The 17,820-nt window shown below is 38.4% G+C and overlaps 1 protein-coding gene across 3 annotated transcripts in view; it reads right to left on the bottom strand.

Annotated features, from left to right (window-relative positions):
• LOC149798658 (uncharacterized) overlaps positions 1 to 17,820 on the bottom strand; it is a 91,187-nt gene that overhangs the window by 60,597 nt on the left and 12,770 nt on the right. For all 3 annotated transcript variants that reach the window (XM_089957503.1, XM_089957501.1, XM_089957504.1), the window contains exons 2-3: positions 13,151 to 13,231; positions 5,160 to 5,495 (exon numbers count right to left, since the gene is read on the bottom strand). In XM_089957503.1, the coding sequence (XP_089813629.1) occupies positions 5,160 to 5,495; positions 13,151 to 13,208 (394 nt within the window). In that variant the 5' untranslated portion in view covers positions 13,209 to 13,231. The remainder of the gene's footprint in view (positions 1 to 5,159; positions 5,496 to 13,150; positions 13,232 to 17,820) is intronic.

Below are 17,820 nucleotides of genomic sequence, written 5' to 3'. Positions count from 1 at the left end.
GCACCAACAAATGAAAAAACTCGCAAAAATGTATATGAGAGATGCTAGCGATGAGCAGTTATTGGTTAATTGTTTTACAGTTCCAAGTGTTGCCGCTCACGCCGCCAGAGAAAGAAATTCGTGGAGACCAACCCGAAGTCAGTTTCTTTCAGATATACAGTTAAGTTGTGTCGAGTATGGTCATGGCGGGTTGTGGAATACCCGATATGACTATCGGGATATGATTTCCGTAGATATGATTGCCTGCTATCCAGGAAGCTTTCTTGGAAACGGCGAGTGTCGCGAATACTTTGCGCGGTTTGGACACCCCACGAACTCGATGACACGAGTCGCCGTAAACGGCGTTTTACCCGACGCTGACCTGACAGGATTTGCTCGTGTGACTTCGTTTGAATTCGCCACGGGACTTCATCCGTGCTGTTATGTTTGGTTTGGCAGACACTTCGTCGAAAAGCGCTGGGTACCAATAGTGTTATTGCGATACATGCTTGACAGCGGCATACTGGTATCGTTGACTGTCAGCGAAGCAATCATATGTTATCGACCGCAGACATCAGTTTGGTTACCAACACCAGAACGTGTAATTCTCGATGAAGTTATCGGCGAGTATGCACGAGAGTGTCCAAATACCCCGATGGATGTCATCGTCAGTGAGGCTCCTAAAATTCTCAAGATCAAACTCAAAAACAGTGAAATCACAGCGAAAGATCTTGGACGAAGAATAATCGGTAAATTTACTCAGGGTGCAGCATTTGATCATAAAATGCATCACTCGCGGTTGATTATCGATGAAGCTGAATTGGATTTTATAATCGCCGACGCGGTTGCCAGAGACATATTTTTTAACAGGGAGGATGTGTTCTTGTCCGACGGGAAAAAGTTGGGCACAGTTGTAAGTTATATCGACGGAGAATCGCCTCAATACACACATTTGAGATCTTCAATGCTGGCTTATGTTTCTATAAATTTGTTATCGATGGTAAATCGATTTCCTGACACCGCAGTCAGAGTTGCCACGGATTCATTTTACATGGACAAGAAATATTCAGAATCACTGACCGATATAATGAAATTCTGCGGCGGAGATGAATGGGATTCGTGGAGAATAAAAGCCGAGATGTTGCACGAGTATTGTGAATCCGCTGATGTTGCAACAGAGGATGATTATCATAAATCAACGATGCCAGAAATATCTTCCGCACCGTCTGTGGATGATCCAATCACCAGACATAAAACTGTTTATTTGAACGGGCCGGGCGGGTCTGGTAAAACAACTCGAGCGATTGAATTATTTCGAAATTCAGATATGATTGTGCTAACACCTACACACAGACTTGCCAGGGAGATGAAACAGCGAGGAATCAATTCTTGTACTTATCACAGCTTTTTCAAATACAGCGGCGGTACGTGGACGCCAGATCGAATGGGAACAAAATATATCAATGATATAATAATTTGGGATGAGATATGTACGGTGCCGCTGGAAACGTTAAAAACATTTCTTGATTGGCTGCTAACGAAAAATACCGCAGTGATTATGTGCGGCGATCACGGTCAACCACCTCCGTTTGTCGGCGCATCTCCGCATGATTGGCTGAGGAATTTTGTTGATTATCACGAAGAAGTGTCTGATGATTACCGAGCACTTGATGCAACGCTGAAAGAATTTAAAACACTAATCAGGCTACAACCGAATAAAATTCAATGTGAAATTATGCGCGAGATGATTCCTGAAACTTCGATGAGTGACTTTTTACGCGTGTGGAAACCAAACGATTTGATAGTGGCGAGTAGAAAGATAGTCAGAGACACACTTCAACAACAGCTATTTCAGTTACAAAAAAAAAAGTTTCCAATGCTGCCAACGCCGTTATGTTATAGACCAACTGATACGCGGTTACAAAATATAGATGTTGATATTCCAGGAAAGACAGAAACAGAATTTAGTATTGAATGATATTGTGTTAGTTGACATCGATGCAGTTGAGGATGCACTAGCGATGAATAAATCCCCGTGGACGCTAGGATACGCAATGACCATTCATTGTTCTCAAGGACTAACTATTTCAGATACAACTGTCTGGATCATTGATGATCGAATCGAATGGTCCAACTTAGTCTACTTGGCGGTGTCCAGAGTCAGAAGAATATCTCAACTGCGAAGAATTGTCTTGGAAAATCCTTCGGATTTTAAATCAAACGCTGATAGCGATGAAAACAACAGCATCACCGATGGTAATGTAATAAGAAAAAAACTCGCCGGTTACAAACAGAGTGACAAAAAAAATAATCGCGATTTTGATCTTGATGTTGACTTCGTTGTTGCGTTGAAACAACAGCAGAATAATCACTGTGCGAGCTGTAATTGTATAATGCTATGGCAGTATTCGAATAAAAATTCAAGACAATTTACCGTAGACAGAAAAGATAACAGTCGCGGTCATACACGTGATAATGTCATGTTGACCTGTCTTGAATGTAATCGACGTCGGGGTGCCAGCGCTAGTTAAGTCACTTCAGTGATTTTGGCGGCAATTGTGTGTCCTCGGGAATTACCTGAAGTTGCTCACGGGTGAATCCGCGTTGAGGAGCAGTTGAATCCAACCTGTAGATTGCTGGTCTGGAAACGCTTGCGTTTCTCCCAGTGGATCTTGTCACGGTGGATATGCTATGTGTGGTAACACTCCAAATGGGATCAGTCGCTCTTCGTTTACCACCTTCAAGTTCACCTGGTTCATATAAATATCTTACAGTAACATTACCCAGTATTTGCTGTTTTTCTTTCTTTCGTTGTAGTGGTATATTTTTTTTCGTGATCGCGATGGAAGGTTTCATGTTGGTGGTTCGGGTAATTTCATTATTTAGCGCAGCTATCACGCTTGGTAATCTTGCAACCCATTCGCGCGATCTCGTATCCTGAATGAATTCCCTCGCGTATTGATATCCAAATAACCGCTCAGCAAGTGTTCGATTGAATCGCTCAACAATTGCCTGATCACGGTGAATTTCAGTGTGTCCTCGTCGTATGGTAACGTTATGTTGTTTCATCAACGATGATACTGCACCTTGGAATTCTTTGCCAGGATCAACTTGTAATAAATTTGGCCATCGCAGAGGTCCTCGCCGATAAATTCTTTCAAACGCAGAAGCAACCTCAGATGCTGTTTTAGTTGTTAACGGTTCCGCATCTTTGTATCTACTGGCAACATCAACTATGGTTAACGCGTACTTGTATGTGCGTCTTCGGATAGTATCATGTGGCAGAAATAATATATCAGCCTGATGAACCTCATTTGGTACACTAACATCGAAATGCGCAAAGTGAATTTGTTTAGGGCGCGGTAGATAAATTTGCCAAATTGCCTGTCGGGATAACCAATTTTTGGCAACCGCGCGTGTTACTGATGCCGCGCTGGCAAGTTTATCAATTGCTGCGTTACCTCTCCAATATCCGCTTGGGGAATAATAAATCGACTCCATTATATACCAGTACCTAACGCTAATTTACCCTTCATTGCAGTTTTTATCAACCAGGATGCTAACCTTTCTTTGAAAGATTTATCAGGGATGGCATTTAACGCGTGAATTAATTTCACGTCCGCGAGATGGCGCTGTTGCAAATCCTTGCTTCGGTAAGCTACATCATGAGCATGGCACGCTGCATCGATAGCTTTTATCGGGTACTCACCGGGTTTTGGTTGATCCTGAGCATCAAGTCTGATATCAAGTCGGGTTCCTGGACCACAGTAATTATATCCTGGAAGATGTTTTTCTCCTGGGTATTTAGCCCACGGAGCTCCTGGCAGCGCTGTTAACTTGGCTGCGATATCACCTCCGCTTTTTTTTTAATAAATCTAAATTTTTTTGTGCCACATCGTTCACACTTACCCGTGAGCGCTTGTCGATTATTTTTTGTTGTAATTGTTGTCGTATCCGTAGTTGGGGTACGTGCTCGGCATTTCACACAATATAAATCCATATTATTTTATGATATATCTAATGGAAATCACTGACTTTTCCGCGACAAAGCGACGTGAGCCAATCAAGCATAACTCAGTGCTACCAAATTCTGTTCGAATGATTATCATAGGTCCATCTGGGTCGGGTAAGACACAGCTGTTGTTGAATTTGATAATGAAGTGGATGAAGTGGGATAAATTATATTTGATTGCCCCGTCTGTGGACGATCAGCGATGTTATCAAGTGCTAAAAGATTTTAACGAGAGTGCAAAAACAATCAGTGAGACCGACGAAAACGTAGTTGAATTCATAACTGACATAAATGATGCACCCGGCATTGATGACATCGATGGATCAATTAATAATCTAGTAGTGTACGATGATGTCATGCTGGATAAACAAACAAACCCTGCGAGAATATTTTCCCGTGGGCGTCATAAAAACACTGATGTCATTTATGTGACTCAACGGTATACACAAATTCCAAAAGTGATCAGAGATAATTGTAACGTTCTTGCGGTGTTTAACGGAGTTGACGCACACACGCTGAGAAATATTCATCAGACTTGGTGCAGTGGTGACATGGACATCAATAAATTTAAAAATTTCTTTAGTCATGCTCAACGAAAACCACACGGGTTTGTGACGATAAATTTACATGATCCTCGGACACGATACCGAGTTGGGTTAGATACATTTTTTAACTAAAAATCCTAAAATGATTAGCAGCAGAGAGACTACGCCACCAACGTCGTCGTCGACGTCACCCCGCGAAGAAACTATTTTTTATAGCGAGTTATCGCTGTCGAAATAACCCCGTTAGCCAGAAAAGAGGATTTAGTCATCATAGTTTCTGGCTAACGGGGTTATTTTTGTGAAATAAGACCTTCTATCAGAAGAGTTTTCGATAGATGGTCCTGTTGGACGAAAAAGTTGGTGGGCACAGTCTCTCTGCTGCTACTCCAGATAAGGATGTGGTCGTGTGCAGAGCAGAGGGAATGTGAGAAAATGACAAGAAATCAAGTATATGTGGCTGCAACATCCAGACCTACTACAGGATCGATCAAACAAGGATACAGCGGCATTAGCTGAATAAGAGTGGAACAAGACCGACTTACAGTTACATCTATTTTGTATCAGAACTTGTGATAACATCCAATGTGAAAGATACATGCGGATAACTCTTGCAACAAACTTACTGTAAATAGTAAGGTAGAGAGTTTTCCTTGGATCACGCTCAGAACTGTGTGGCATAGAGGCAATCATCGTGTACGGACCCTCATCGCTGGCTTTCACTTGTTTCAGATTAAAACCGTCATTTCCTATCATTTCAACTCTGTTTGTATAATCAGACTCTATCGTAACACCATCAGTGTCTTTCCAGTAAGCTATTCTTTTCGCCGTTGAATTCTCCCCAGTGAACCATGTTTTTGCCTTGACATACTCTCCGGGTTCGATCTTGTAGTCCCATCTCAATTCAACATTTTTGTGCTCACATGAAATAAGATGTGTAGAACTGTTTGTCCATGACAAAGCTGAAATTTCAAAAATTATATGTCACTGTATACTATGCATTTCTTAAAATTATGTTTAAAAAAAAGCAACAAAAACTAACATCTCGATTTATTACATTTAATTTGGTAAAGATCGAAGATACTTTGAATGTTTATTTAGCGTACTTATAAGTACAAGACAAATACGGTGAAACCAGGCCATGCAAGTGACATGGTGCCTGCAATAATTGAGAATGAAAGTTTGTGTTTTTGTTTGCATCAGTCGTACCTTTAATCTTTTTCTTTCTAGTATGCAATAAGTTCTTTCTTTCTATAGAAACAATACCGATGCATGAAAACACTATTGCAAAACCAAGCCCAGCATTACTGGGGTTGAAATGGTCAGAGGGCATAGAGATTTAACTATGCAAGTTGTCTCATGTCCAATAATTATTACTAAGTTTGTTTGTTTTTTTCTGTCAAAACAGAAGCAATTTCTACAATTTCAAGATAAGTTCTTTAATGTAATATTTTCTAAACTTAGGTAAGCACAGTCTGCCCTCACCTCCAGCTAAATGTGAAAAAGATATTTGCCAACGCACCAGTATATCCTTTAAATAAATGTATGTAATACCAACTGAATCTAAGAGATCATTTCAAAATAATTGATATTTATCTCGTATTTTTAAAGGGGGATAGGGCAAATTTAGCCAAAGTAGAGCCATAGTTTATGATGACGACCAGCCACTTCTTGACGATTAATGGAACTATTATATATATATATATATATATATATAGAGAGAGAGAGAGAGAGAGAGAGAGAGAGAGAGAGAGAGAGAGAGATTCTATTGTTGTTTTAACTTGAGAATTAGCGTAGAACTGAACAATGCTATAGCTACGAAAGAGTGATGTACATGATGGAAAAGAAACATGGAACAAACTGGAAAAAAGTATAATTAGTGCCGATACAAGTGTGAAACTAATCGTAGTTATTGTGTGTGTGTGTGTGTGTGTGTGTGTGTGTGTGTGTGTGTGTGTGTGTGTGTGTGTGTGTAACGTGGATTTCTAACATGGCTTTAACAATTTCCCAGTCATATTGCTACGATGTCGGCAGTGTGGCAGTTTATAGTGATGTCTAGCACTGGGGCATCACGCCGCAGACCTATAGCAACATGTCACATCTATTCACGTTATCCTGATACCAGGCTGACCAATCCTAACATTAACCTCGTAATAGTGAGCGCCAGGCGGGGCTGCTACTAGTACCATTTTTATAAGTCCTTGGAATGACTCGACCGGGTTTCGAATCCGCGACCTTCCGCATCCAAGGCGGACGCTCTAATCACTTAGGTCTCCAGAGCGGTATGCATCTACTAGATGACATGGCTTATTAGATCGTGCGAGATGAAAAATTGAATGAAAGCGTTGGTGGTTGCAAAACTTATACCTGACGAACATTTTGTAACAAGAGTACACCAAAAGTATGCGGAATAACATTCGTTAGATATAGAAATGAAAATTGAGAATCAAAGCTCAGCTGGGATATGTGACACAGATAAATAAGTACCAAGCGAGGCAATCTAGTAACATTTTTTAAAATAAGTCTTTGGTATGAATCGACCTGGGTTCGAACATGCGACCTCCCGCATCCGAGGCGGACGCTCTAACCATTAGGCCACCGGAGCGGTCAAAAATGAGACGTCTACGATGAATCAATGTTTGTAAACAAATTAATACATGTGACAAGAGTTATATTTTTAAAAGTGTTGAAATATACGATAAAATCAGGTGCATCGTTAAAAATACTCGTTGTTCTCTTTTATGAGTTCTACCCCCGAAAGTCAAATTATACAAAACCCTAATGGTATTAGTGATGCTGAGTTTTGATGTACATCATACTTTTGATTTATCAGAAGCAGACCAGCAGAGAAAATATTTCCAGTGAACGAAAACATACTACAGAAAAGACGTTGAAAAAATTCCTCACTGAAATTTACAGGAACAGTATATGTTAGCAGCAACATTTTTAGTAAGGAACAAATATAAGCCCTGGGATGAAGCTGTGTATAAACTATCATGACAATTTCAAAGAAGTTAAGGTAAAGCAGTGATATGAACCTTGTGCTAACCAAGGACGCACGAGAATCGACGGCCAACAAAACCAACACATAAACGCTCCTGGTCTGTTACCAGCTGAGCCGAAAATAAGAGGGAAAAAAACGAAGTTGTCCGGGAATAAGGGCAAACTCCGAAAACAGCTAGTCCAAATAAACTGTAAGTCCCTAACTCTCTCTTTCTCTAGAGATAAACAGTTCTATTAATATTTTTATTATGCATAATGCACACTTATTAAAGATACAGAAAATGAATATACAATTAAGTTTTAAAGAAAAATGTTATATCTTGATGTATTATTGACGAATGTTCAATATTGCATCACAACTCAATTTATATAATAAAAAATTATGGCTTGCATAATACTTACTATCAAGTATTTTATAAATAATTAATCATAATGTAAAGAAAATTAATGTACTTTTATTATTAAAGAATTAGTAAACTTATTTTTATGACATTAATTTATAATTTCACTAATTAAGTTATTCTGCGAAGTAGAATAATACAAAAATATTCTTAACTTATTGTAAACAGGGGACATAATTTAAAAAAATATATAAAAATTAATGAATGTCGTATAGTGTTTTTGAATTTAGACCTTTTGGATATGCCGTATTAAGACGGTGAATCCAATAGGCTTCCTTTAGCAGACGTTCCATCTCAGACTCAGCTTTAACAACAGGTTGGAAGGAGAAATCTTGCAAGGTATTTTTTTTTATGTCTAATCTATCTTGGATCATACGTTTAGATATTTGTTGACTGGTTTGTCCAATATATTTGATGTCACATTTTTTGCATGTGATCAAATAAATAACATTTGATGTTGCACAATTAGTATCACAACGCATATTAAAAGTTTATTTCGTATTATTACTATTCAAGAAGTATTTTCATTAATAAAAGAACAATGTGAACATCTAGGTCTATTACATTTAGTTGATGATCCTATTTTTATATGATTTTTTTTCTAATTTAGAATTAAGAAATCTTTAAGATTTTTAGTCCTTTTATAAGCAAGTGTGGGTTTGCTTTCGTGTAGCGATTTTAACACTTGCTTTACATGATAAGTTTAATAAATCCCAATATTTATTGATAATCTTAGTTATATTAGGCAAACTTGGATTATATTCAGTAACAAAAGGAATGATATCTTCATTTCTATTTTTGATTTTACATTGTAAAGATTCAAGTTGTATACTTTTTGGAAAGCAGTATTAATGATGTCAATAGGGTAATTTCTATTTAAAAAAATGCTGACCTAACTCCGTCAAAGATGATCTAAACACAGCGTCATCCGAAATAATTCTTCTGTATCTTTTTGCTTGACTATATGGCATCCTGTTTTTACATGATTTAGGATGGCATGAAGAATATTCAACATATTGATGAATATTCGTGTTTTTAACATGAACCATGGTAGTAATGTCATTATTTTCATTTTTCATGACATCAACGTCCAAAAATGATACTTTAGTTTTAGAGACATTGAATGTAAATTTTATTGTTGGATGTAATTTGTTTAAACTGTCTATAAAGTAATAAAGGTCTTCTATTGAATAACTCCAACTCATAAAGATAATTTCTAAAAATCTTAACCATACATCTGGTATTTATTTAGAAAATCATTTTCTAATTTTCCCATAAATAAACATGCATAAGCAGGTGCCATAGGACTACCCATTGCTGTTCCCATTTTTTGGAGATAGTTTGTATTACCAAACTGTAAAAAGTTATTTTCGAGCACAAGTGTTATCAAATCACAAACATGTTCTTTTGGTAGTTTATATTCATATTTGTTTTTTTTTCTTGATAATATTTACACGCTTTGATACCATCATTGTGTGGTATATTCGTGTAGAGTGAAACCACGTCAAGTGTAACTAGGAATGAACTTTCAGTTAGTTTCGGTAAAGATTTCAATTTGGTAATGAAATCAAAAGTATCTTTGACATATGAAGGTAGTGATTTCATCAGTGGTCGTAAAATGTGATCAGTATATTGCGATATATTATTTGAAATTGAGTTATATGTAGAAATAATGGGTCTACCTGGATATCCTAAAGGTAGTGACTTATCAACCGTTTTATGTATTTTTGGTAAAATATAAAACTGAGGTGTGCGTATTTTATTCGGGAAGATATCTAGTTCATCATATATAGAAAAATTGTGTATAGAGATTTGATTAATTCATTTACTGATTATTTTCTTTAATTTCTTCAGAAGGATTATTGGAAAGTTTTGTATAATATTCTTCATCACTTAATTGTCTTTCTACTTCTTTAATATAATCCTCCTTATTCATTATTACTATAGGGCTAAACTTATCAGCTTTTTTAATAATAATACCATCGTCTTGTGATAAGGTACGTGAAGAATTTAGTTCTTCTTTAGGTATGTTTGCAAAATGTTTTCTTTTAGGACTGCTATTTAAAATTTCTTGTTTAGTTGCTTCAAAACTTCTTTTCGAAAGCACAATCTGCTCCACACGGATTTATAACAATACATTTACACGATCCCAAAACAAGATATCGTGTAGGTCTTGATAAGATATTTGGTTGATATATTAATGATTTAATTATAGCAGCAGAGAGGGTGAGACCTCAATAAAATGTCCGGTGGGTAAACGAAAACACACATACAAATTTAGAAAAACGCAAACGACAAAAATAAAGTAACAAAATAAACTAACCCAATTAGAGAAACTCTCGGTAAAGTTAGAGGCTTTAGTTTGGCGTTATTACGCTTATATTTGTAAATTTTTTTCGTATGAGGTTTTAGTTTTCAAAATGACGTTTGAGCAAAAGGTCTGTTCACCCTCTCTGCTGCTGAAGGAGGCGTGGATAGATTACACAACGCACCGTCTTGCCATGCTGTATAGTTGGCAAAAGTTGCATTAAAACGTCTTCATTCGTGAAAACAATATTGGACTATGACACAATTAACAGAATTACCCTTTTCCCTTGCCATGACCTTCACCTTGAAGTAGATGACCTGTTTATGGTATGCACACTGCGTCTAATCGATCAAAAGGTTTACTTTGACAATATTGCATGAAAATCTCTTTAACTGTTACAAAGTTTGAACTGAAGAGGAAATATGTTAACGGAAAAACGGACAATGGATATCACAATACATGCAATTTAAAACGAGCATTTACAAAGTAACTTAGACCAGTTCCTATTTCCATTTATCAAAATTACTTTTTATTTACAACCTTTGTCTTTTAAATCATGTACATTTCTGCTTACAAAACTGTCATCATTGTATACTGAAAATTGCATAATACCTTTTTCAAGTATTTGCTGTAGCCAGCAATGCTTAAAACTCTTTCATCACCATATCACTTGATGTCAGATATATGCTTAGCACTAGCGATATAGTCTCAAAATTTTGGATCTGAATTATATTGTTAAAACTCTTATCGTAATGTTTTCAAATACGTCATAACCTTGTACGTCAAAACTCATTTCTCATATATCTTTTAACGAGTTTCTGAACCAGCCGAAAAAGACTGCCTGGTTCTATTTTAAACTTGAGGACATTAACAATAAATCAAGTAAGATATGACACACTGATTTAATTAATCGAAATATTCTTTTGTCAGACTAGCGCTAACCCGAAGAAAGGAAAAGATCCGTCTTAGTTTCATCACTTGTTATTTTAACTGTTTCAGATCTATGTTGCTGCAGGTTACATTCAAAGCATGTCCAACATGTTAAGGTTTACAGCATCCCGACAAGATTTGTCGACTTCGAAGATAGACAGAAAACATGCATATATATATTTTACAAACTCTGGTACACGTTGATTTGTTCAAAGCAAGTAGGAAATTCCAAAACCAGATGTTGCCATTGTTAATGTCCAGCTTAAATAATTAAGTCAAAAGTTCAATCACAGTGCACTGTGTATCCGTTAATGTAGTAATCACTGTCAAATCCTAAGGCGTAGTTCTAACGAATGTTTAATAGCTTGTATTGTGATAATAGTTGTTTTAAGTGTAACAGATTTTCATCTCTTTAAGTATTTGTGTAATGTCAACGCTAATTAGAGTTTTAAATCGAAGAACAAGGAGACAGTTCACTGCTTGTTACGAAATCCATTATTTAGCTGTCATATGGTTTCATACAACAACTAAATCATAATTTATAAACCCTTTACTACCTGATATCTCGTTTACTTCTTTTCATTCCGTTTCAAAACCTTTGCATAATTCCTCTTTAGTTATTTTTTATCGCTCTGTTTCATATATTCCTCTTTGTGACTCCATTTTTTCTCTATCTTCCGAGTTTTCTTTAAGATATCTTTTGCCCACTTTTGTTTTGCAATGTTTATCAGATGCTATAAACGTTAGCGTTCTACATTTAAGCCTGTTTTATCTGAACGATCTCCTGCATGCTATAATGAGCCATCGATATCCACAACCATGTTTACATTTATATCAGTATTTCTTGCACATTTTTGGTTTATTTCACGGTATTTATCTATTCTTTACTCATCACTCTTTGATAACGTACGTATTATATAGTGTCCATTGAATTATCAGACTATGTGATGTGATTTTGATTCTAACGTAACTTTAACAATTTTTAAGTCATATCGCTACGATCTCTGCAATGTGGCAGTTTATAGTGATGTCTAGCACTGGGGCATCATGCCGCAGACATGTAGCATGATGTCCCACCTAGTCACATTATCCTGACACCAGGCCGACCAGTCCTAACACTAACCTCTTAATGCTGAACGCCAAGCGAGGCAGCTGTTAGTACCATTTTTGTAAGTCTCTGGTATGACTCGGCCGGGGATCTAACGCACGACCTCACGCTTCCGAGGCGGACGCTCTAACCACTAGGCCACCGGAGCGGTTAATTATCAGACTATAACCACACAAAGTGATTTTTAATAGATGAACGAGCAATAAAATAGTGACATTTAGGCACGTTATTTTCTTCCGACATAAGTCTAGATTTTCGAGGGCGAAACCCCGCATTACACAGAAGCTGTAGTAACCAAAACAAGTGCCCGATTATCATAAACCAAACTGTTGCTGACTAAGCGACACAAACCTGTTAACATGTATATAATACTAAAATATCAATTTCTGAGGCTTCCTTTGGCAAATTAACGTGCATTTCACAATGAGTCATGCCTGAAGCTGAAATCTGTTAAATATATCATGTACTTTCCAGTAATAACTGTACATAAAAACAGGTTTGCAACAATATTTGAAAATGCCAGTGTTATTACAATTTTAGTACCACTTACCTTTAAAACACTGACGGGAATCTTAGGAGAAGGAGTAAAACATTATATTCCCCAAGTATGTTCAATGGTGTCCTCAGCCAATTGGAGACAGAGTAGGGGTTAATGATGAATGGACGGACAGACAGACTGGATGACTTATGAATGGACATGCAAAGTAATGGTGTCGCAATATTATCGATCTTTTTCCTCAGTCTGGTGATAATAAATGCAACATTAAATCATGTTTTGTAATCTTATATATGCATTACGGCACAGCCCGAATGTATCAGTAGCCTATATCAGTAAACGTTGTTGACATACATGAATTATGTACCTACCACTTACACCTCCAATTTGAAGGATAATAACAACACAGACCGACACTCGAGACATCATGTCTTCCACAAGAAAGCTTTTAACTGAAAGAAACGTAAATCATCGTTAGTTGAAGTTTCTGCATGAGTCATATGCACAGGACAAACTGTTATGATGTAATGTGTTGTCCAATAGTAATGGCCAATATACAGATCGATATCGGCGCACAGGCGATAATGGTAAAGAGTACGTCCTTTGTTTTGTCTTATTAAATGGTACATGGGGGAAAATTTTTTGGAATGTCTTCTTTAAGGTGTTTTAAGTTATGGGTGACTAAAGTAGCAGATACTATCGACAAATTAGAACGGAATCATGGCTTGGTCCGATCGTGACCTTGAAGAGTTAGTTACCTTGTGTTAATTGGGAGGGTGTTATCATTAGTCCCCCCACCCCCAGTCAAAAGCCGGTACATAAGATTCCATGTGAGTAGTGAAGGGGGCCGATATACGGAAAACGGGAAAATACTTTACAGCCCCCCACCCCCGGGGCCTGTATACGGACAAGATTTATACGGACAATGGAAAACCCAGTCAAAAAGGTGTTGGGCCTATATAGGGACAAAAGGTTGGGGTGTTATATACGGACAATAGGAATGGAACAGCGAAGGTGACGTCACAGTACTGAAGATGGGCAACAATGTTCCAAGGAGCTGACCTCAATCGATCAAACAGCGGGAGAGAAAAAAAAACTAGAACTCTTGGCGGGAACGGGACTGGCAGGACAGAGATAGTGATAACACAGCCAATATACATTATACAAACAATTATACACCTAAAACAATTTTAGGCAAGAAAGCAAATCTTTTCAAGGCATATGAGTGGCCCTGAAATGGGCCTTTGGGTTCTATTTTCTCCAGTTCTTCCACCATTTCCTCACTTTGTCAATCATTCCTTTCTTCTTCTTTTTCTCTTTCTCTGGCATCTAGTCAGGATGGCCCATCGATCTAAATTTCTCCCGCACCTTCATCCAGTTTTCATTTAGATTGTCAAACTCCTCTTTTTCTTTCCGTTTTCTTTGTCCTTCCTTTCGTTAGACCACCTGGCTTTAATCTTCTTCACTTCTTCTTCCAGCACTTTTCTCATTAGTTCTTCTGCTTTCTTTAGCTGGCCCATACACCACTTCACAAAGGACCACTCGGACCAATGCAATATCTCTTCTAAAATACACCTTACTTTCATCGCACTATCAAGGGCCTCCTTCAAGGTGCCCACTCCTACATATGGAAGTTGAATGAAGCCTCGTAACTTTTTTACTTCCTCTTCGATCATGCCTTGGACAGATCCCTGGCTACTTCCAGGATGGTTATTTGACTGGTCACAAAGTCTTTGGTAACTCGATACCTCCATTCATGTTGTAGCCTTTCCACCACATAGGCGGTATCCACCATCCAGTACCAACTGTCCTTAAACTTGTTAAACAACTCTATTGTCATCCTCTTTTATTATGTGTAGAATGGCGCGAGTGACGAACGCTTTGACTTTATATTTGTCAAGCACGGACGTGAAGGAAAACATCCCCTTACAGTCACTCCACATATTATCTACTATCCACACATGGGAAGGAGAAGAACAAAAAACCTTGCTATACTATCCACAAAGCCAAAATACAATATCCACACACGTGAAGGAAAAATAAAACACAATTATACTATCAACACAGAGGTGAGGAGCAAAAACAAAACCAAAATATACTATCAACACAGAGGTGAGGAGCAAAAACAAACCAAAATATAATATCCACACACAAGAAGGAGACAAAACAAACCCTTACTAAACTATCCACAAAACCAAAATATACTATCCACACACGGGAAGGAGAAAAACTAACCACAAACATACTATCCACACAAGGGAAGGGAAAAGAGACACACTCTAATATCCACACAAATGTAAGTGAGCTCATACACACACACATACACACACACACACACACACACACACACACACACAATCACATCAGTAAACGAGTGAGTGTTTATAATCACACTAATCCACATTCACACAAATTGGCAACTTGAATAGTGTCTGTTTTCTAGAGATCTGGGTAGCCCTGAAAAGTTTTTCACAACTCCAGATGCACCTGGTTAATGGTGGCACCTTCCAGGCCGGACACCACAGACATAGCGTCGGCTCCAGTCATTGTCCCAATTGACTGTAGCTGCTGGGGGTGCGGAGGGAGTTTGTGTGGCCTCATCATCCCATGTTTCAGTTTGTGGGAACCTGAAGACTTCCCTCTGTCTTCTCCTGTGCCAGACCCGTGGATGCAGTGGTTCTCGTGGTTGCTCTCGCAACACCTACCAGTTTTCCGTCTGTTGGATCACGGTCCTTTATACTGGTGGGAGGTAGTAGAGGTTGTGGCTGTGGTTGACATGGCGGTGCTGCCTGTGGAGGTTTACTCACCATTGGTTTCACCTCACACACAGGCCTAATCATCAGGGGATTTGTGGTAACGCTGTGGTTAGTTTGGCATGTCTTTATGCAAGGCCGCTGACTCTAACTACATCGGTACAAATTACCTATTTGTGCTGGTGCACTGTAAAACATCGAACCAGATTAAAATTGTAAATAGTTACTTCTATTCCACAATGTAACTACTCCAAGCTGAGCTGGAGATGTTTTAGCACACTGACATTTTGCCACATGGGCAAGTGATCACACACAGAAAGAAAGTATAAGGCCAGAAAAAGAAAATAAAAGTAAGACTTAAACCAGTCATGTGGTTTCCATCCAGGGTGGCAATAGTCCTAAAATATACGATATCGACCCTGATATATATATATGTTTTGGGTGTCGAGGTCATCCTGCCTAAATAACGGTGCTGTGTAGCGTGTTTCAGTGTCGACTAAACGAGAAGTCATTTTTTTCAGGAATATCTCACACTACTGGCAGCCCATACTGACACTTCTCTACAAATTAAAGTCATAATGTTTTAGACTTTACTTAATCTGATGTCATTTCTAGTAAATTCAAAGTCTCACACAAGCAAATGGACGTATTTTTCAAGTTATGTTGGCTTACATTTCAGTTGGCTGGAATGCGATGGAAGCTAGGAATACCGAAATCGGGTACAAGGATGATGAGAATACTGAACAAAACGAAGCTACTTGAATACATTCTTCAATATTAATATTTTTTATTCGTTTTGTTAGAGAAACATACTTCAACTTAATCCGATGTCGGCATTCCCGGCTTCCATAGCGTTCCAGGCAAATGAAATGAAGGCCAACGGACCATGAAAACAAGTCCATTTGCTTGTAGGACTAAGGGTGGCAACTGCTTAGTCTAATGTAGCCTATAAAAACAGCACGTCTATTGTTGAACTAATGAAACATATGGATGGTTTACTGGCATTTCTCGGCTCATACATGGCTGACAGAATATTTTTGTGGTGGAGGAGAGCTGGGAAAAGTCCCCGGGAAGAAATGTTGGCACACGGGAAGCTACTGAAAACGCTTTCTCACATACCCATTTTGGTCGAACCGGGGCTCGAATCCATACTGTCAGCGATGATATGTGAGTGATATGTCCAGGCGAACAACTTAGACCACTCGGCCAGCCGTGGCCCTCAATGAAGGTGGAGTAAAGCATGTTATGTATGATGTTGCCGACCATGGTTACACTTGTATACCATAAATGAGTATCCAGTAGAGAACTAACGAGACAAGGGTTGCGCCAGACGTACTGGGCGCCAAAACAGCTGAGAAAAAGCAGGAAAAGCCCTCAAATGGCCTTAAATTGCAGGAAATTCATTGGCGGACAGGGCCTCGTACCGGGCCCCGCTGGGGAGATTACAGCGCTCCCCAAACCCCCTAGATGTTGGGGGGGGGGGGGGGGCGGGGTATTAGACAACTCTCAAGAACCCTCCACTGGCTTCGGCCCTTCGGGCCTTGTATTCAGACCATTTGGGCCATTATCGTCGCCCTGGGCGCCATTTAGGCCACTGGGCCACAGGCACCATTTACTTATAGTACGCCGTTGTGAGTACGATTTGGTACGTAATAGTAACAAAGATTACGCACGGACATGGTTGTCGCATTGGGGACCTACACTTTTATTTCCAGCGGGTGATAGTGGTGGTGGTGGTGGTGGTGTGTGTGTGTGTGTGTGTGTGTGTAGAGAGAGAGAGAGAGAGAGAGAGAGAGAGAGAGAGAAAAGGGGGGAGAATTTTCTTTGAAAACTGTATGGTTATTAACCTCAAAATAATGTATTGTTTTCAACAAATACCAAAGTATTCAAGCTTTGTTTCCATTTGGTATTTAATTCATAAGACTGTAAGCGTCTTTTGAACTTTCACTTTGTATTTTAAAGTGGTTTCACTTTCTTTCTGTTACATTTTACGCCCTAGAGTCGTAACAATTATTAAAAAGAGAATTAGTAACTATGTAAATAGGATATAACCTTCTTTCATTTTTTTTTATACAGATACGATTGGTTTCTGAATATCAATTAAATGCCCCTCATACATTTATTGCACTTGTATGGGAAAATATGACCGAGTTATTTTTTTCTAAGCTTTTCTTCACGACGTTAGGAATGCAGTATAGCTCAAAAAAAAAAGAAAGCATGTTCATATTGTCCCATAACAAAGTAGTAAACGTTTTATTGTAACCTCATTTTGCTTTTATACCCAGGGC

This window comes from Sinohyriopsis cumingii, chromosome 5, assembly GCF_028554795.1.
Source record: "Sinohyriopsis cumingii isolate HCF-2022 chromosome 5, ASM2855479v2, whole genome shotgun sequence".
Lineage (NCBI taxonomy): Eukaryota > Metazoa > Mollusca > Bivalvia > Unionida > Unionidae > Sinohyriopsis > Sinohyriopsis cumingii.
Note: the sequence above shows the minus strand (reverse complement) of the source record. Positions and strands in the feature narration are given on the sequence as shown.